The 20,301-nt window shown below is 37.1% G+C and overlaps 1 protein-coding gene across 5 annotated transcripts in view; it reads left to right on the forward strand.

Annotated features, from left to right (window-relative positions):
- INTS6 (integrator complex subunit 6) overlaps positions 1-18,881 on the forward strand; it is a 38,896-nt gene extending 20,015 nt beyond the window's left edge. For 2 of the 5 annotated variants that reach the window (XM_059838979.1, XM_059838978.1), the window contains 14 exons: positions 3,877-4,060; positions 5,018-5,143; positions 5,979-6,133; positions 8,842-8,994; positions 9,131-9,263; positions 9,753-9,847; positions 10,246-10,356; positions 11,932-12,147; positions 12,256-12,382; positions 13,606-13,748; positions 14,304-14,538; positions 15,263-15,634; positions 16,076-16,169; positions 18,303-18,881. In XM_059838979.1, coding sequence (XP_059694962.1) covers positions 3,877-4,060; positions 5,018-5,143; positions 5,979-6,133; positions 8,842-8,994; positions 9,131-9,263; positions 9,753-9,847; positions 10,246-10,356; positions 11,932-12,147; positions 12,256-12,382; positions 13,606-13,748; positions 14,304-14,538; positions 15,263-15,634; positions 16,076-16,169; positions 18,303-18,396 — 2,238 coding nt within the window. In that variant the 3' untranslated portion in view covers positions 18,397-18,881. Of the gene's footprint in view, positions 1-3,876; positions 4,061-5,017; positions 5,144-5,978; positions 6,134-8,841; positions 8,995-9,130; positions 9,264-9,752; positions 9,848-10,245; positions 10,357-11,931; positions 12,148-12,255; positions 12,383-13,605; positions 13,749-14,303; positions 14,539-15,262; positions 15,635-16,075; positions 16,170-16,615; positions 18,268-18,302 lie in introns of those variants that run through there. The other 3 variants (XM_059838981.1, XM_059838980.1, XM_059838982.1) reach the window with 3 other exon arrangements.
- Positions 18,882-20,301: the final 1,420 nt, after the last annotated feature.

The raw sequence follows: 20,301 nt of genomic DNA on the forward strand, positions 1-20,301 counted from the left end.
TCTCATGGGTGTGGTTATTCAGATTGAAAACAAATTATATTGTCTGTGCAGTTTTCTCTGCCTGCACAAGTCAGTAACACTTTCAGTTCTGTCCCTTCTGGCACTGCTTTTTAATGCATCAGTGCCAATGCACTGAAAAGTGCCAGTATCAATTCTATGTTCTGCGTGGCTAGTTGACCAGACTCTTTCCTGGACTCACTAGTTTGAGTCAGAACTTGAGGAGGGGCTCATAGCTGTTGGCAAGCCATCATTAATTAGTTGGTCTCATGTTATGGATTCCTTAGGGAGTGGCTTTCATTTCTGGCCTGATCCCTCAAATTCAGTCTTAGCCCTTTGTTCATCTTTCGTTAAGCAAATGTTTAAATGCTTGAAGGGATTTCTTATTCCTTTTCATATTATGAAATAACTTATTTTTCGAGTCTTACAATTGCTTAGCTATGTTCCCTCGTCCTCCTTCAACATAACCTCTAAGTAGCATTAAACTTGTCTTCAAGACTGAAATGGAGTTATTAGCATATTGATACATTCTGATAAATTATTATACAAGCAAGAAGTATGAGCAATGCTGCTTGGTTTCTGTATGTTGCTGTTCCTCTGATCTTCCAGTTATGAGACTCTTACAGGAGGAATCTGTGATTTTCATGTGAATTCATCCCACAGCTGTTTGGCATTGTCACATTGATCCTTCCCAGAGCTGATCACCTTGCATTGCACTTGTAGCAGCTGTGACAAGTGTCACAGGAAGGTTATGCTTACTGTCAAGAATAATCAGGATCTCTAAATGCTCTATTATGTTTTTTATCATAGTTCCTCCAGTTTTGATTTCTAAACAAATTTTGCAAGAAATATATGGCAAATATCATTAGATGTATGTCCCCATTCTTTCTTTTCTTTATTATTCCTGTTAGCAGCAGTTTTTGGGTTCACAGCACTTGACACTGAGCTCCATAGCTCTTGATGTGTAAATTCTTAATGTGTAACTGTCAGCTCAGTGAATACTTGGTGATGGCTAATGCTGGCTTTGGAATGGCCAAGTATATAATGTATTGACATGGTGTGTCAGTTGACCTTGATGTCTTTAGGATCTCCTTGAGTTGTCTCCCATGGAAGAACAATTTGTCTTTCTGTGTGTTATAACTGCATAGGATTGAATAGAAAAAGATGGGAAAACATAATGTTGTTGATAACTGTAAGTAGAGTTTCTCAGTCTGTCAAGAGCTGATGTTCTCAGCTGGGCTTGAATGGTTACCTGACCTTAGCCCTTCAAGGATGAAAGGCTGCATTTGCTTGGAATGTCAGATGTCTTGTCCTTCTTTGGGTTACCAGAAAAGCATGCAAGGAAGGTTACTTGCCAATAGATTTTTTTTTTGGTACAAGAAAAATTGACTGTAGGCATATTTTTTAGTGCCTAGTAGTTTAACACCCTTTTATGAAATATCCCAAGATGCAGCAGCCTGTTATTATCTGGATACTAAAGCTTTAGCAGTGCTACTGGTGCCCTTTCTAGTGGATTAGCCTGTATGTGCAGCCATTGCCAGAAGATCATTACTGTCTTTCTCAGACTGCCCTGCCAGTGCAGAGAGTTCTAATGCTTATCTAGCTTTTGTCATCCTAGGGTCCCTAGGATCCTCTTTCCCACCCCAGGATTTTAGACTGTGCTGCTTCTCATGATTGCATGAATGTAGGTGGAAACAAGAACTGAAAAGAAGAGAACCTGCTCACCAATAACCTTGTACTGAAGAGATGTTCTAGAACACTCTTATCTTCCACCCCCTCATAGTTCTGGAATATTTTAATTGTTTTAAAGGCAGGAAGAGTGGCATAAGGCACACACTGATTGTGTAGTAGCATTATCATTGTGGCATTTGGGAATGGTAGGGCTTCTGTGTGCTCCTACACATGAATGATGAGACAAGACAGCTTGTTTCTAGTACTAAGCTGGGAGGACACGTGTTGTCTATGTACAGTCACATGTTGAAGACCACAGCTGGTAAATAACCTTCCCTTAGTTCAGTCTACCTTTATCTTTCATAGTGGTTGTTGAGAAAGAGGAAAATGAGTGCATGCCTTCATATTAAAATATGTGTGGGGAAAGAAATAAAATGCAAGATGTAGAATTCTGCTCTTCTTAGTTTCTGCTAGGTATGCAGTTGCTATGGTAATACAATACCAGTTTAAAAAGTAACTGGAGATGACAAGACCAAGTTGCTAATGTCTGTGAATGAGGTGATTTGAATCTATAACTTCACCAGTATAAATGTTAAAGGATGTTAAACTTAACTGGAATTAAATTGTTGGAAGGAAGGTGAGGATATTTGACTTGATGATGATTGCTTTGTATTTTGTCTTACAGTTTAAAAACTTTCCTGATAGTAATATGTGCATAATGCAATGGCCAGCTTCTGACTACTCTTTGGTTTTGGTGTTCTCTCCATATAACTAGCCGAGCCAATGAAATATTTTGTAGCTTGAGGTAAACTGAACTCAGGATGCTGTTGGTGCAGGATCTAATGGGATACTTTATATTCATAGTAAAAATATGTATATATGCTGCCCGAAGGAAAACAATGCTGTTACATAAGTGTAACCGGTTTGTTTGCTGATCAAATGTGCTCTTTGGAGATACTATATCTTCAGTCAGTCAGATCTAAGTAGGAAAGCTTGAATGGCATTCCTCAATACCCCCAAGTGTGGATGGTGGAGTGCTTGAAATTCAGTCTTCTTACAGTCAGGATTCCAGGCTGTTAACTAAGAATGTGGCTCTTCTTTTAACTGAGTTTCCATTGTCAGGCTGTCGTTATGGCTCCTTGTAAAGAAGGGAAAGACGTGCATGTCAAGCAGTTAGTTATAAACCACTGAGTTCTTTCCCTTTGACCAGTTTCATGTAAAACATGAAGCATTTGGAGAAAATAGTTCTGTTCTTACATGGACTCTATGCTTGCATAAGCAAAAAGAGAAATTCTGGAGGAATCAGGTTTGCTGAAAAGTCCAAAATATTCTGTTTCTTGGTCACATTTTCACTTGTTTTGTCGTGTTCTTAGTTTCAAGATTGTGTCATTAAATTGCTTTTCAAACAACAAGGTATGTGTTTTTCCCAGTATGAGATGCTGCAATTATGTAAATAGAAATAGCTGCAGGATCAGGTTTTGGAAATCAGGCTTTAATGCTTTCAAGCTATCACTTAAAAATAAGCAAACAAAAAAACATTTTTTAACAGCTTTCTGTAAATTCTCTAACCACTATGAACTAGAAATGAAGGCAGTATATAATGAGTGCATGTGTAGATTTGTATCAAGTTTTGGAACAGACTAGTACTTTCTTGCTAGCAGTGAGCTGAGGGTTGAGAACTTTGGGATTTCTTTGAATGCTGCGTGAGAAAAAATGGGGACATGTTGAGTTTGCTTCAGCATGTGGACTTAACTCCCTTGTATTTGGTGTGCTGATGGAACTGTTTGCACCACTTGAGTCATTGCTTTGGGGATGTTTTTTCCCCTTTTGTTGCTGCAGTGCTCCACGTGAAATGAGAATTTTGCTTGTGCTGACAGTGGTATCATCAGCCAGGGATGTCTCAAAATTTCTGGAACTTGCAATTACTTGTTGCAAATCTCTCTGTTCAGGGCTTCTGTAGTTAAATGTTTGGATAAGCTTTCTTTTTCTTACTAATCTGTGTGAAGTATCCGGATGTTAACAGAGCATCTAGGATCTTCTGAATGCCTTGTGCTGACCTTAAGCAGCTTGTCTCAGTTTTGTTAACGAGGTATTAAATGTGTGTGGAGAGAGAAGTGTGCTTATATAAAGTGAATTACCATTGCTATGAAAGCTAAATTTTTGTTTCTTTTAAGAGCCGTGTATTCACAGATTTAAATCCCTTTCCAGCTCCATTTACCTCTCAATTCCCCTTTACCTGGAAGTGAGTTGACTAAGGAACCCTTTCGATGGGATCAGAGGTTATTTGCTTTGGTTCTTCGTTTGCCTGGTATTACAGCACCAGAATCAGAACAGATGACAGGGGTGCCTGTGGATGACTCTGCTATCACACCTATGTGTGAAGTCACAGGAGGTGAGTGCCCTTGTTTCCTTTGACAAGTCGTTATTTTCCAAAGTGTAAATTAATTCAGTTTAGTTCAATTAATTGTGTAATTCCATGTCACGGAATAAGGATTTCTAAGTTCTTGCAGTACTTGTAAAAACTCTCAAGACTGTTAAAATGAAACTAAAGTGACTTTTAGCATTAAATCTACAGACAATTAAATGTAGCCTGTCTTGGAAGAGTCAGTCTGCTTTCTTCAGAAATGTTTTGTGAGAGAACTTACTTTTTTTCTACTAAACTTTGGTATTGCAATTAGAAATTGTAATAGTTGGGTCTGTTCTGCAGTACAGTTTTGGTTAATGCCTGTTACGCTATGGTCTAAAAAAACCAAAGTGAAGGAAGTGGGTTGTTTTAGGCTTTTTCCCTCCAGAGCAGACAGAATGCCCTTCAGAATGCATAATAATTCTGCAGAGTTTATACTTTTCTCATTTACAGATCATATTGTTAGTATCGTAGCAATTATATTCCAGATGAAATTAATTGAGTTTATTATATTTTAAAAGTATTCTTCTAATGCATCAGAGAGTATGTGATAGAGAGGAAATAAAGGGCTTTGATAAGTATTCCAAAAGGATTTGATTCCACTGCTTTCTGACTGTATGCAGGCTGTACTGGCAAGTACTTTGACTGAAATTTGTGGACAGTTTAAGCGTTGATGTCTGTCACAAGGGGGAGCCCATTTTCCATGAATGCAACCAAGAATTTGAGTTAGTTATTAAGAGTCTAAAATACAAACATTTCCAATGAGGCACTTGTCAGTGCTTCACTAGGCTGCCTTGCTGCTTAAAAAAAGAGGAAGTGTTCAGGAGAAGCTTTAAATTGGTGATCCGTACATAAATCAAAAGGTGGTTGAACAGTTTTCAATGATCCAATTTAAAATAAGGGCAGAAACACTGAAGAGCTGTAACTCTGACTGTTTTGTTCTAGGTCGATCATATTGTGTGTGCTCTCCAAGAATGCTGAATCAATGTCTTGAGTCATTGGTGCAAAAAGTGCAAAGTGGAGTGGTAATAAATTTTGAAAAAGCTGGACCAGATCCCTCACCAATTGATGGTACTTGAAATTACTTACGCTGTGGTGTCAGATAGCAGGGATGACTGTCATCAGTGTAACTTAGTTAGATTGATATACTAGTTGTCAAATCAAAAGGAAAACTATTGCAATTTGCAACACTTAACTACAAAAAAGGACCTACCTGCTTAGTCTGAAACTTTGTGGTGTCTCAAAATACTGGCTGTAGCTGCCAGACATTCTGCATTTGGTCAAACCACTCAGGTAGCCTTAAATGCATTTCTTCATGTCAGGCATAGTTAAAGGGGTTTACATGTTTTAAGCAGTTTTCAACCAGCTAGAAATGTAAATAACATGATATGGAAATACCTGGGCTTATCTTTTTTCTTCAGTGTATTAAAGTGGCTGTGTTAAGAGTTAAAATAGCAAATACACCTGTATGGCATTAATTTTTCATTCTAAATGGCTTAGCTAGGTCCCTCTTTGGATGTTACTGAGAAGTTTGTGAGATTTTTTTTTAAATTTTACCTTGCTGCAATAAAAAAAATCTAGCAGTATCAGTCATGTATATCACTTCTTTAATGCTTGGATTTGAAGGTTCGGTAAATGGCAATGGAGGAAAAAGACTATTATAATTAAGGGCTCCAGATAATTGCCTTTCTGGGCTCTCATCCTGTAAACATTCAATGCTTATTTAGTTTCTCAGTTTGTGTTTTTATAGACATGCTTGCTGACAATTACCTGCTATTCTTAGAAATAATATTAACTGCAGGAAGGGGTTCCCTGGGTTTATAAATCTTTAACTCTTCACAGAAGTTAGTTAATACTGTTATTGAGTTTTAACACTATTTTGATGCAAAGCCTTTTTCTTCTGTAGATGGGCAGGTGGAGATATCCAGACCCTTTGGACCCCAGCCTTGGCACAGCTGTCACAAACTTATCTATGTCAGACCAAACCCTAAAACTGGGGTTCCTATAGGTCATTGGCCTGTTCCTGAATCCTTTTGGCCAGATCAAAATTCTCCAACACTGGTATGTACTGAAGATAAAGGGTTTGTGCATGCAGGAATATTCCAGTATTTCCTATTCTGATTTTTTTTTTTTCCAAATCTTGATGTATGTATTGCATTGTAGCAGATGTGACTCAAGGAGTGATGCATGCAAGCCTATAAATTACTGATGAGCAAATAACATGGGGTTTTCTTTTCTGTAACTTTGAAGCATTAGAAAATTGCCTGTAACAGATTTTTGACCCATAACATGCATGTGTTTGCTTGAACCCTGTTAAATATCAAATGGTGGCACTTGGTAAAAGCCTATCAAATTCTATTGCCTTATAGAGGCTATTATTAAAAATAGTATCATCTTGACAAATTGAATCCCTGTGGTAGTTCTACTTTCATTCTAGCAAGTGAGTATGATATCGTCTGCTGTTGTACGGTGTCGCCACACCTTCAATTTATCCAAGCTGAGAAAACCTCAGCATTTAAATTAATTTATTAATAAATAATTTGTTTCTTTTTCACAAAAGAATGTATGCCAGTTTTTTTGTCTGGGAACTAGTCATTAGTGTAGTATAATGCATTTTTGTGTTTCTGTTTATATTTGAAATCATTAAAGTAGAAATCTTGCAGTTGTGTAATGGTTACCTACATTTCATGATGACTTTTGTTGAATTCTTCTGAGTTGATACCTAACGGATGTGCTGACTAATACTCACTGCACTTCTCTTAAATTTTATCTCTTGGTTAGAAAACAGATGAAGTTGTTTGAAAAACAGGTTGTTGAGGAGTGATTGAGTATGAAATTTTAGTCATGTTTACGGGTTTTGATATATTTGGTATCTGTGGCCACATTGATTAAAGGATGTGGATGTCCTCCTGAACTGAAAGTATATATGAATAAAAGTAGATTTTCTGTAGTTATTAAAAAAACTAAGATATTATGTAGAGGATATTTGAAGGCTGTTCTGTAGGAAAGCTGGTCCTGTGTATTCCTTGTAATTGCTGTCAGTAGCATATCTGCCTGCATTTACTGTGTAGAGTCTGTACAGTTTGCTACTCCAGATTAATCAAGATTGATAAAATAGATCTTGCCAAGTGAAGAGTTGTTGAATGAAATCTTCAAAAAGCCTGCAGTTGACTTTCTCAGATGGCAAAAAGATGAGATTATTTTCTGTTGTAGTGTTTATAGCTCTCATAACTACAAAGCACTGTCATGTACAGCTGAATTCTTGTTGACATCAATTGAAATTGAGTTGTACATGCAGTGTTGGGGGAGCTAAGTTGCTGATAGTGTTTCAAGACCTGTATTTCAGCACTGTTCTAACAGTAGTGTTGAAACACAGCATATGTTGTAATCAGTGTGTATGTATCTAGCATATCTTGTCTGCTTAAGAGTTCATAGTTAAATACTTGACTTTGCCTGCCTGTTACCTGATCAACAGTGGAGTTGTCTCAAACAGTTCTATCACAAGAACTTAAGTCTGCTGTGGCTAATGACACCTCCAAGGCATTCTTCAATGTATATGAAAGTCTGCTAATAATTATGCTGGCAGATCAATGTGTAAATGGCTGCTTCAGCTGCTCAGAGGTAAAAATAGTTCTGCTGTCCAGCAAAGGATTATTGGACTTGTCAAGTCTGAGTAGTCAGTTTTTTTTGCGGCCTTTTTATTTGTAGTCTGACCTTGGTGGCTTGGTCAGAAACTCCACCACAACTATTTATTGTCATATTCTTTGAAAAGAGCTGGTCTTTGTTCATTTGGTTGGGCCTCCTGTTTGGTGTCCAGTTGGAGAGCCCACTTTTCCTCAAAGCAAGACCAGCTCTCATGGCAGATAACTTGTTTGGGTAGCTTATCCTAAAATGGAGAGCCTAGAGCTTAGACATAAAAGAATTGCTTTCAATGTGAAGTAGTATGATGGTCCAAGAGACCTTTTGGTTCTCTACTTCATCTTATGTATTTGTGAGTTACCTTTTTGTGACTAGAGTAAATGGAAGGAGCTTCCCAACTGAGCTCTTACTCAGATTCTAGTGGCCTTGGGGAAAGGCTCAGATTAAGTACAAGAGCTTGTATTCCTCTCTTCAATGGAAGCTGTAGGGCTCCAATTTTCATCACACTGAAAATCGGCTCTCCCTTTTGGCAAAAGAAATTTCAGGTTGTTAACTTACAGTTGAAACTTGAAACACAAAGGCCTTTTTCCTGTGGTTAGTAAAAAGATTAAACACTGAAATTTCTGGAATTGAATTTTTTTTTTTTTAATCTCAGGCCTAGTTAAAATGTAAGTTTTTAAAGTTTGGTTTTTTCTGAATTCACGCTACTCTTGATCTTTATAATTATTTGAATTTTGTAGCTGTTAAATTTGCCAAGAAGGAAAAGCTTCTGGCAAAGTCAGCAAATGCAGAAGTACAGCACCTGCTTCTGTAGGGAATGAAAATGGACATGTCTCAGAGTAGCATTGAGGATATTTTTTGTTCCCACTAGGACTCACTCCCATTTCTTCAGCTTTTGGGTAAATGCGAGAAGTCTTAGGTGCATATTGCTCTCGACTTACTATGTGAAGTAAAATCTTCAGACTAAGACAAAATAAATTGCTTAGGACTCATTAACAGTAAATGAATCCTGTATTGAGTAGGTTCCTTAAATATATGTGTTTTCAAAGAATCTGAATTGCTTCAGTTGTCATAGAATAAATGCGTTGAATTGTTGTGCAGCCTTATTAACAGTGGAATACTTTGTTTAGCCACCTCGCACATCTCATCCTGTGGTGAAATTTTCCTGTACTGACTGTGAACCGATGGTCATTGACAAACTGCCTTTTGATAAATATGAATTAGAACCTTCACCACTGACCCAGTTTATCCTGGAAAGAAAATCCCCTCAGACCTGCTGGCAGGCAAGTAGAATGCATGCTGAATTGAAGTTTATGGAATGCTGTATTTCATCTATCTTATTCTATAATCAAAATAGAATGTAATGTTTCGGAACACAATACTTGGAGTGTAAATCTAATGTAATGTGTTTTATTGCAGGTGTATGTGAGCAATAGTGCAAAATACAGTGAACTCGGTCATCCTTTTGGTTACTTGAAAGCTAGTACAGCGCTGAATTGTGTGAATTTATTTGTGATGCCTTACAATTACCCAGTCCTGCTTCCACTGCTAGGTAAATACCACTGCATACAAATATGCTTATGTGGTAGGTAATTGAAACATTGATATAATCTAAATAGATTACTGGAATTAATGCCAGTATTGATAACACCTACTAGAATCAGTAGCTTGTTTCACTTGTCTCCAATTGTCTGGCCTTCATGACTCAGACTCAGTGTGTAAGATGATTTACTCAATCATCATTTGCAGGTATGTTTTGATCTCACTTTCATTGTTTTAAGAGCTATTTTTCTTTATCTGCTGTCTCAATACCTATTCAATTTGATAATTTATCAAGTTCCATTTTTGGCTGCAGTGTTGATCTTGTGTGTGTTTGGCTTGGTTGTATATATGTTGATTTGTAGATACTAATTTAATCATTGAGGAATTTGCATTTCTTCAAGAGTTTCTTTAACTAGAATTTTATTTTTTAGAAAAAAAAAAGATGCAATGCTATCTAGACATGCCTTTCACTTTGTTGCTTTGCTTTTTTAACCATTAGATGACTTGTTTAAAGTACACAAGGCAAAGCCTACGTTGAAATGGCGTCAGTCATTTGAAAGCTATTTGAAGACAATGCCTCCTTATTATCTTGGGGTAAGATGACTGTGTTAAGATTTCTGGTTTATACTTGTCTTTCCACTATGGATGTAGTCTCTATTTTAAGTAGAATGAGTATTAATTTAAGAGAGAATAGTTAAACTTCATACATAATGAGTGTTTTCACTGGATGCCTGTGGTAGGCCTGAGACATGATTGCTATGGAATTTTCTTAATTTCATAATACACTGGGACTGGCATATAAATGATATTTTTAACTGATTGTGTATTAATTGAACTATTTTAAGACAACCAAAAATGATGCCCTGAGTGTCTTTTTTGTTCTTGTTGTTCTTACTGAACTTTCAGAACCACAGGTTCTGTTTGAAATGGGTACGGTTAGTTGAAGTATATATAAAGTTAAATATGACCATGCAATATATTCCATGTTTCAGCCTTTGAAGAAAGCTGTGAGAATGATGGGAGCACCAAACCTTATAGCTGACAATGTGGAATATGGACTTAGTTACAGTGTCATTTCATATCTCAAAAAGTTGAGTCAGCAGGTAATGTTGAAGCAAAAGAGCAGTAAAAACTTATTCTAATAGCAGGATAATCTTAAAATACTCAAGTTCAGTGGCTTTGTAGGAAAAAAAAGCAGAAAGATCAAGTTAATACTTTCCTGTAAGCCATTACCAAAAAATAATTTTGGTTTTTTGAATTGAAGGAAAATGCAACATTTAAATACAGCCTTTATAAACTGAACTGTATAGAGACAGATAGGAAGTACAAGTTGAGGTTTTTTCCTATTTAAGGAGCATTTTCACTTAGCAGAGAGTAACATGCTTTTATCCAAGAAAACCAGTGTTGTCTTTAAAGATGTGTTAGTGTTTTTCAGGAAATAGGGATTTGTGCTTGATGCATCAGAATCAAAGTATTCTTTCTTTGGCTTGTGGCATGAAGTGGAAAGTGTTCAGTGAACTAGATAACTGACATAACAGAATATCTAATAACAATACAGATGTAGAAATGTCAAGTGACTGTTTGCAATTGCTGACCATGTTCAGAATAGTGCCCAAATCTTTGACTAGGCTCCTGCACCAGCTGAAGCATTTCTGCCCTGCTACCTCCACTTTTGAACTGTGCATGTTAAGCTTTGTGTTCAAGATAAAAAAAAGTAAACTTGAAACTTCAAGAAACAGTAGTGCCAAGTACTTGTAACTTAGGTCATCAGTTTTTATGGCCCAGCTTTTTCTTAAAAGATAGATAAAAGTGATTATTTGAGAAAGCAAGTGTCTTAAAATCTAGAGCATATCCTGTTAAATCATAGTCATATTGCTCACTAATCTGTGAACTGAGGTCTTAGTTCTTGGACTCCTCTGAGATGTAATGACACGCACTGCAAATTGTACTTAAAGCTTTTGTAACTTCTGATGGGCCCTGCCAGTAAAGACTCAGTATTCTCAATACATACTCAAATTTTTGAGTAGTCTATAAATTTATGTGAAATTGCAAAACCAAAATTGGCAGTTGTGTTACTAAAGTCCCTTTGGCTCTTTTCACTATATTCTGTCAAAAAGCTGGCATTGATGAACACGTTTAATTTTGGTACAAATCTAACATAATATTGGGGGATTGGTCTGTCTGGTCAACCAGTTGGTTATTTTAATATATTTCACATTTTTTAATGTTATGACTATTTGTTTTGAGCTTTAAGAAAGTTGATAGAATTGGGTGACTGATTGCAACTACAGTTGTGGGAAAATCAGTCTTGTGAGAGTTTTGACTGTTCTCTACAGGAACAGCTGAACATTATAAGAGTACAAATAGTTCTGCAGAGAATTACTAGTCAAATGATGGCATTTTATGAAAATAAAAGCATTGCATGCATATTGGTGCTTAGATACTGTAATGGGCAGCAGAGGAGAAATATGCAGAAAACTGTTCACTATATTTAAAACTGTAGTAGGCATTAAGTGGTTATGTATTAAGCACTCCTTAAGCGCTCAGCCTGGTTATGGTCGTCATAGTGTGTTAGCACATTGTTGAATCTTGTAGGTAGGAATTTAAAATGAATAAGTCTGACTAATCCTTTTAAGAGCATATTGTCAATTTTATTTATTTATTTATTTCAAATTAAGGCCAAAATAGAGTCCGATAGAGTCATTGGCTCTGTAGGCAAAAAGGTAGCGCAAGAGACTGGAATTAAGGTCAGAAGCAGATCACACAACCTGTCTATGGCACATAGGAACGATTTTCAACATCTGCTACAGGGGATTACTGGGGAAATTCCTCATAGACCTCTAGACCTCAATATGAAGGAGTATGCTGGGTTCCAAATAGCTTTGCTGAATAAGGTAAGCACCACTGTGTGTAATGTTGTTATTTTCAATATACTTCCATTGAAATGCTAGATATTGTTTCTTACATGGCATTAATTGGGATTTCATTTACTGGAACCATAGGATTTGAAACCTCAGACATTTAGAAATGCTTATGACATACCCAGAAGAAATCTTTTGGACCAGTTAACACGAATGAGATCTAATTTATTGAAGAGTACTTGCAAGTTCCTCAAAGGACAAGATGAAGGTTAGATAACAATTTATATTTTGTCTGCCTGTAATGTGATCATTGCTAAAAAACTGTGTAACAAATAATGTAGTTCTTTTAAAACTTGGTGGATGTCTGCTCTTGGCATTAAACTGCATGGATTTTTTTATTTGCTTTTTCCTTACCTTATTGGAATATGCAATGGTGGGGAAGAAGATTGCTCATTCACTGCTTTATCCTTAAGACCATATGAGGGGACTTGAGCTTTTACAGAAAGTTCTTTGTTCACTGTTTTTCCTAACTTTCATTGATGTATCTGATAAAATCACAGGGCAGTTCTGCACATTATGATCTCTCTCAGTAGAAGTGGATTGTGAGCAGTGGAAAAGTAAGCTAGCTCACTGGGTGCTGCCACTCTTGATTGTTTTGCCTGTTGCGCCAACAGCAAATGGTTCAGTAGTTGCTAATTTATTCCTTTACCTTTTTTCCTCTGTCTTCTGGCACTGCTTTGTGGCATTTAACCAAAGATGTTCAAATAAGTAGAGTGAAAAGGGCAATGCAAGTGAGACCTTGTGCTGCATTAGTGCTGCCACTTCTTAGGTCAGATTAACATCTGTACATTTCACATTACATTATCAATTTGTCAGAGTAGTTTTTCTTCAGGCAGGAGGATTAACTCATGTTAGGAATTTTTTTCTGTTTTTTTTCTGGATCAAGGCTTGGCAACTCTAAAACTAGAGCAACTTTAATATCAGCTCCTATGTTTTTTTCAAGAGTTTGTTGATTTATGGTGCTCAAAAGTCACCGTTGCTCTGGGAAAATGCTAGTCTTGGCAACTAAGTTTCGAGTTGCTAAAATTGGACCAAGTTGTGTCAAAGCTGTGTGCAGCATAGCATTCTTACTTTGCTTTAATGTATCTTTTGTTTGTAGTGATGTTTTAGTTCTAATTTGTTCCTACTCTGTTTTTCTATCCATTGCTCTGTTGTCAAGTTGGGACATATTGGAAAACTAACATCTGTGCATGACACCTATGGCTTATTTGTTGTCACAATGATAAATCCCCAAGACATGTACTGATTCCTTTGAGCAAGTCTCCTGAAGTGTTATAAATACCAGTTAGGCAAGAAAAATGGCAAGCTTTGTACAGCTGTTTTGTTAATGCATATGACAAGTCTGAACTCTGGAGATATGAAATGGATATAGACTTAATTCTCATAATGTTAGCAGTAACTGTGTATTAATTAACTCCTCTGTTACGATAGATCAAGTTCACAGTGTACCTATAGCACAAATGGGAAATTACCAGGAGTATCTAAAACAAATACCTTCTCCACTCCGAGAACTTGATCCTGATCAACCACGAAGGCTTCATACATTTGGCAATCCATTCAAATTGGACAAAAAGGTGACTTTTCTGTAAAGCTTTTTTAAAAACGTGCCGTTGTGTGTGTGCTACTGCCTACATTTTCCTTTGAGCAGTCTATTGGAGAAACCCTTTCAAATACTTGTAAAAGAAATGGCTGCAAACTGTCTCAGTTGTTCTTCGATCAGTAGTATCTTATGGAGGGCAGCTTTTATTGGAAAACCAGTATTATGTCTCTGAATTGTATTATAACTGAAATACTTGTCTCAAAGTTGAGAGTCTTGGCCGTCTCTTTTATCCAAATCTCTTAGAATTGACCAAACTGCCAGTAACATTTAGAGCTCCTGTATTAACTATGTGAGTCTCTTTGCAACTACTGAAAAGGCAGTTTGATGGCCCACTCCCTTACCTTACTTGGCAGACTGTTGGATAAGGGCCTTGAGCACATTTATCTGGTCTTGGTTGACAATTTGGAATTCCAAACATAATGGCATGCTGTATGTTACTCTTACTCGTAATATCAGAGCATAAATTGCACCTCACGTTACGTGGTTTTGGTGTGAAGCTTAAGAATTCTTCCTGTTTAATTAATTACAGGGAATGATGATAGATGAAGCAGATGAATTTGTATCAGGACCTCAAAATAAACATAAAAGACCTGGAGAACCAAATATGCAAGGGATTCCAAAAAGGCGACGTTGTATGTCCCCCCTGCTCAGAGGGCGGCCACAAACTCTTCCAGTTGTCAATAACCACATTGGAGGAAAAGGGCCCCCAACACCAATTGCACAAGCACAGCCTGACCTTATTAAACCCATTGCTATTCACAAAAGTAAGTGAATCTTCAAAATCTTTAAAATTTGTCTTTTATTTGAAAAAACTTCTTTGTTAAAAACTGCTGGTTAATTGGTGAAATATGGCAATTTTATCCCTCCCTCTTGAAAATAAAGTACTTAAGTGTCTGTCTGGGATTAATTACAGAGTTCATAAAGTCCTTGGGATGGAAGTCCTCCATCTGAATTCTAAGTATAAACAATGTATTTTCTCTCTCCTGAGGAAACAGTGTAGGCAATGAGAAGAGTTTTCTTCCTTTGCCTGGAAATTTAGATACACTACAAGTATCACAGCATGAAGCTAGTTTGAATTCTGCTCTTGTGCAGTGAAATCATTTTCCTGGGTGTGAAGCTGAGGGGCTGTATAACTCTTATTCACTGCTTAGTGCTAAAGTAAATTTGGTTTGTTTGATTTAAAGGGGGAAACACACCATGTCATAAAATTACTCTTTAGAGGTGGTTTTTCTTTTGTTGGTAGTCCACATTGTAATTTCCTTTTTCATACAAATAATATACTTGTGATTTTTTTTTAAAGTCCTTCATTGCCAGGAGATAGTGACAGGCTCAGTCTTATAATCCACAAACAAGTTTTCTTATGCCCGGCATGTACAGTAGACTCTGAGCTGGAGCATGGTTTTTAGAGTCTAATGCTGATCTGACTCATTGACTTGTATGAAATGATAAGGAATTTGAGCCTAGCAAGTGTAATTTTTGTTTTTTCAGCATCAGAAACAAATAATGAAGTTGGAGTTGATGATGTCATTGAGAATCACAGTACAGACCCCCTTTCATCAGATGTTTTCCCAAATGCTGTGGATTCAGAGTTTTCACTGTCCTCTTCACCATTCAATTCATTGGATCGACCAGCAGCTCATACAGAGGATGTAGGCCATGAACATTTAGGGAATAATTTGAATGTTGATGGGTTTTTGGAGAATCACGAGGAATCAGGTAGTAAAGAGCAAAGTCCAGAAGAGAACTTGACAATGTCTTCACCTAGCAAAGGGAAAAAACCAGTGCACTGCAGGAGTTCCAGAGAGATTAATATAGAGCTAAGAGCACAAATTATGAAAGAGATCCGAAAACCAGGAAGGAGTAAGTATACTGAATTTCTTTCAGATAATTCGCATGAGAGTTAAACAAAGAATTCATGTTAGATCACTATTTTAGAAGTGTACTGGACCATGAGACAGAAGCAAAATTAAATTTAAAGCTGAAAATATTTGTTTTAAAACCTCTGCTAAAACTTACTGTAGGAGTGATTAAAACATTGCTATACCTATCAGTGTTCATGAAAGTCATGTTTTTTATATCAATACTAGAATTAACTTGATAGGTGTTAGTAATATCCTAAGGTGCAATATCATGTATTTTTTAAAATTCTCATTAAATAAGATGTTCTTGCTCCAGTTGATAGGAGATACAGCTTAAAAGTTTACAAACATTCAATGTTGCATATCACTCAAATCTATTACAACGGATATCTGTGTAGGCACCTTTTAAATAACTGATGTTTCTGTTCTCTTGACATTTAAGAATATGAAAGAATCTTCTTTTTGCTGAAGCATGTGCAAGGAAGCTTACAAACCCGGCTGATATTTTTGCAGAATGTTATAAAAGAAGCTTCAAGGTAGGTAACAGGCTTGTATTATTCTTACAAAACTGCACCATGTTGTGCCATGTATAATTGCTGGACAATCACGCAGTTGTTTGAAACAATGCTTTGCACTGCAAGGAAATAATTCCCCTTGAATGAGCAGAAATGCATAAGCTTCTTGTGGTGTTGTTTGTTAAAGCTTACCTTTTTCCCTTGGATTTTGGCTTAAAGATGTTAGCAACTGTAACTGCCAGATCCCTGTAAATGTAGATGGACAATGGTATAGAAAGAAAAGGTCACTTAAAAAAAAATAATTCCAGTTAAAAAAGTTCAGGTGAGTGTACTGATAATTTCAAAATGTAATGGAGCTGCCAGTTACTGGGAATTAGGCTTTCAGAAACAGCATCAGCTCAAAATCTTGTCCTAAAAATAGTTTTTAAATTCAGGTATGCTCATAAAGATATGTCTCTACTCTTCAGCATACTTCATTCAGAGATAGCGTAGTCCTGTCTGAGACTTTGGAAATGGAGGTGGCTTTTCTCTGAAGAAGAGTGACTTGATAAGGATTTAAACCCTGTGTTTTTCATCCAGGTAGAAACTGTTCCTTACAGTATCTTTAGACTATCCATACTTAGCCTTCTACATGCTTACTGAGAGGAAAAAAGGAGAAATGTATTAGAACCAATAGTGTTTGAGTTGCAGGGAATGAGTAATTCCAGGATCTTACAGGGATCATAAATATAACCCGAACTTTGAGGCTTACTTTGGAAACCTCAAAGAATAGCTGCTTTTTATTTTCTAATATGTTTTGTAGTAGTCAGCTCTTTTATGTGGCATTCAGCAAATTTCATTAATAAAAACAAAATAATTTTAGGAGAAAACCGTGCCTCTCAAGGTATGCTGGATGTTGGACATCCATACAGATCCTTTACCCTTCTATTGCCAGCTCGGTGGGGCATGTAAATTTATGTAGATCATGCTCTTCCATTAGCAACCATTGCTGTATTATGCTTTTGCTTGATTGTTATGTTGCCTGTTGGAGTTGTTCTGTATGTTGCAAATTATACATTCTTCCTCACTGTCACAGCACACTATAACAGTACTGTTGCTCTTGGAGTTTGTGGCAGCCCTTAGTGGGATTGGAATTTTTGTGCTGTAAAATTAGGCTGTTGAGATCACCTGTAACTCTCATTTCTCTTGCACAGTCTCTTTATTCCAGCTGTCTTTAGTTGACAATTCTACAAAATTTGCCAGTGGTTGAGTGTTGCTCTTGGGTGCATCAGGGATTGTGGGGAGGCTTGTGATCTGGAAATTAGGGCAGATACCATGTCTCTGTGAGCCAAGGGCATGGACCAGGATGCCTGACTGGAAACTAGAGGCTTCTGCTGGGGTTTAGTGAAGTCACAGGACTGAACTTGGGATATAGTTCAAAATATTTTCATTGCTACTTGTCTTTGAACACACATATGGCTACCAAAGCATTGGTCAGAGGTGCAGAATTGTTGCAAGGGGGAGGGGCTAGCTGGAAGCAGCTAGGAGTTCTACTTCCTGAGGTAGGGGCGTAAGCCGAGGTGACAGAATGGCCTACTGACCAAATTTATACAACTGGTATGGAATAGAGCTGCAGAGACTCCGGAGGTATGGAGTTTGGATGCCTGTGTTTTCCTTTAATTTCTTTCTCAAAATTTTAATTTGTGTTGTTTGTCAGGAAATCTGCTTTCCACTGTGTAATAGCTGTTCCTCCACCAGTACCGACTTCGTTAACTTGGATGAATGCATCATGAAGGCATGCAAATAATCCCTAAAAGCTGTTTGCCAGCTTTAGGATTATAGTTCTTTTGATGTATATTTTATTTCTGTGCTTCAGAACTTCACTTCTGGAAGCAACAAACTCCTGTCTTTTTCCTGGATTTCGGAGAGCTCAGTGATGTTCAGCTATAATAAACTCTCGTAAATGTAGTTTTGTGTTCTGCAAATGGAAAAGCAAGTTAGTGGTTTACCAGAATGTTAGGAGACAGTGTATGTATACAAATGAGGTATGTGTATACCTCATCATGAACTGCTCCTGAAGTAATAACTGAAGTTATGTAGTTCAGTAAAAGTTTTGTCAATGATGTTTCATGTATTACTCTGTGCATCCATTGTAATGCTTTCTTTTAAATCCAGGTTTAAAAAACGGATGCTGATAGAACAGCTTGAGAGTTTTCTGGAAGAAATCCATCGCAGATCCAATCAGGTCAACCATATCAAGAGCAGCTAAGAAACTGCACATGAGAGAGCCACAGCAGGGCACTGCTGTTCTTACTTGCATTCATTTTTGACATGCACTCTTATCTCAAGTTCCTGTACCTGAAAGAATGAGAAGCTGCTCAATAAAATGATGAGAAGTATCAATCATCTTTTATTTTCTTCACTTCTGTTATTTTTGTAATGTGAAAAATACTACAAAAACGTTTTTATTTATCTAAATTGAGAACTTCTTGCTTGTCATGGACATAAGTGTCACTTGCCCTCAGGTTCTATTTTTCTTAATCTAACCTTCAAAACTATCACCTCTTAAGGTTGAACTTTGCCAAAAAGTTGCTTTGTAATTTTCAAAAAAAAAAAAAAGCACATACATTAAACAAGGTAATGTTTTGTATATACAGTTATTTTGGATATATTATTGTAAGTTGTATAAATGTATTTTGAAAAATATTTAAGAAAAGCACTTTTGTTATTCCATCAATAAAATCTCTATTTTAATCTTTGTGTAGGTTTGATTACAGTTACTATCAAAATTATTTGTTTTGCCTTCCCTCTCCAGACCTTCTGTGTTCTGGTATCAGTGTTAAAGAATGAAGAATGGTTTTGTATCACTGGGTATTCTGCTCTTAATCAGAATGAGTGAAAGAGAGCTAATGCTCAAGTGCAGCTACAGTAGGATAGCTTGTGTACTTTGCACTTTTGGTGGCCAGCATAACAAAGTGATGTTATGTAAGCACATCTGTAGCCATGAGAAACCCTGCAGTTTTATTGAGGGTTACAGTGCAGTAAAGCAGGGGTCAGTAGCCTCTGAGGAAGGCTGCACAGAGGCTTTCTGTGTCAGAAGATTTTACAGGTTTACAAGTGTGGGAACAGCCACTGTGTGCTGCTGCCTGGAAACAAAATATCATTGATTGCTTTACTGGCCACATCTTCCAACTATGCTGGATGCTCTGGGTTATCTGCAAGGCTTTGATTCAGTGGGAGCTGAATAAGACAGTCCTCTCTTATACTTTTCTTGGGAGTCAGTGGTTTCCTGTCTCCACCCAAAATCTTTATAGGCCTGGGTTTCTGATGCTTGTGCCATGAGTTGCTGAACACTTGCCATATCCCAGCTTTTGTCAGGATGCTGAAAACCGCCTCCCTTTTTTCATGATGCCAGTAGTCCTATTCAGTGTTCTTCTGGAATGTCTGTTCTCTGTTGAGTATGCTTCAAAGGCAGTAGAGGTAGTGCTGCTGCCTTTTTTGGCAGTATTTGTTTGGTCACTGAGTGGGTATTCTGCTTCTTACCTGCTCTGTCTGGAGCAGGCTGCCCTGGCACATGGTAGAATCGCCATCCCTGGAAGTGTTCACCAAGTGTGTAGGTGTGGTGTTTAGGGACTTGGTTTAGTGGGGGACATGGCAGTGCTGGGTTAATTGTTGGACTCTATGATCTAAGAGGTATTTTACAACCATAATCATTTCTTGATTCTGTGTCAGTTTTGAAACAGCCTTTCAACTTGATTTTCTTTTCACAGCATTTCGCTGCTTGCTTGTTACCTTCTATGTCAGCGGGGCTATAACTGTCTGAGGTCAGACTGAATTTCAGTTTTATTCTTAATCTTTGGACTTCAGGACAGGGAAATGAAATTGTACTTGAAAAATAACATCACAAAGCTTTTTTGTGAGTTATTTTCATTCAAATCACCTACATACTCAGCAACAGTCAAGCTGACTTTAGCCATGATAAAGCTGAAGAGAAGCTGTTGGCTCATATTGTTAAACATTTAGGAAGCTAAACCTGTTCCTTTTTTTTTTTGCAAATGTTTATTTGGATACTGTCTTTGCTGTAGTTTTGGTACTGATGATTCCTAGACAGCTCTAAGTTTCAACAGTGTCTACAATGTAATAAGGCAGTGATGATTCTTGGAAAAATGATATG

The sequence above is a fragment of the Haemorhous mexicanus genome, chromosome 2 (genome assembly GCF_027477595.1).
Source record: "Haemorhous mexicanus isolate bHaeMex1 chromosome 2, bHaeMex1.pri, whole genome shotgun sequence".
In the NCBI taxonomy this organism is placed as follows: domain Eukaryota; kingdom Metazoa; phylum Chordata; class Aves; order Passeriformes; family Fringillidae; genus Haemorhous; species Haemorhous mexicanus.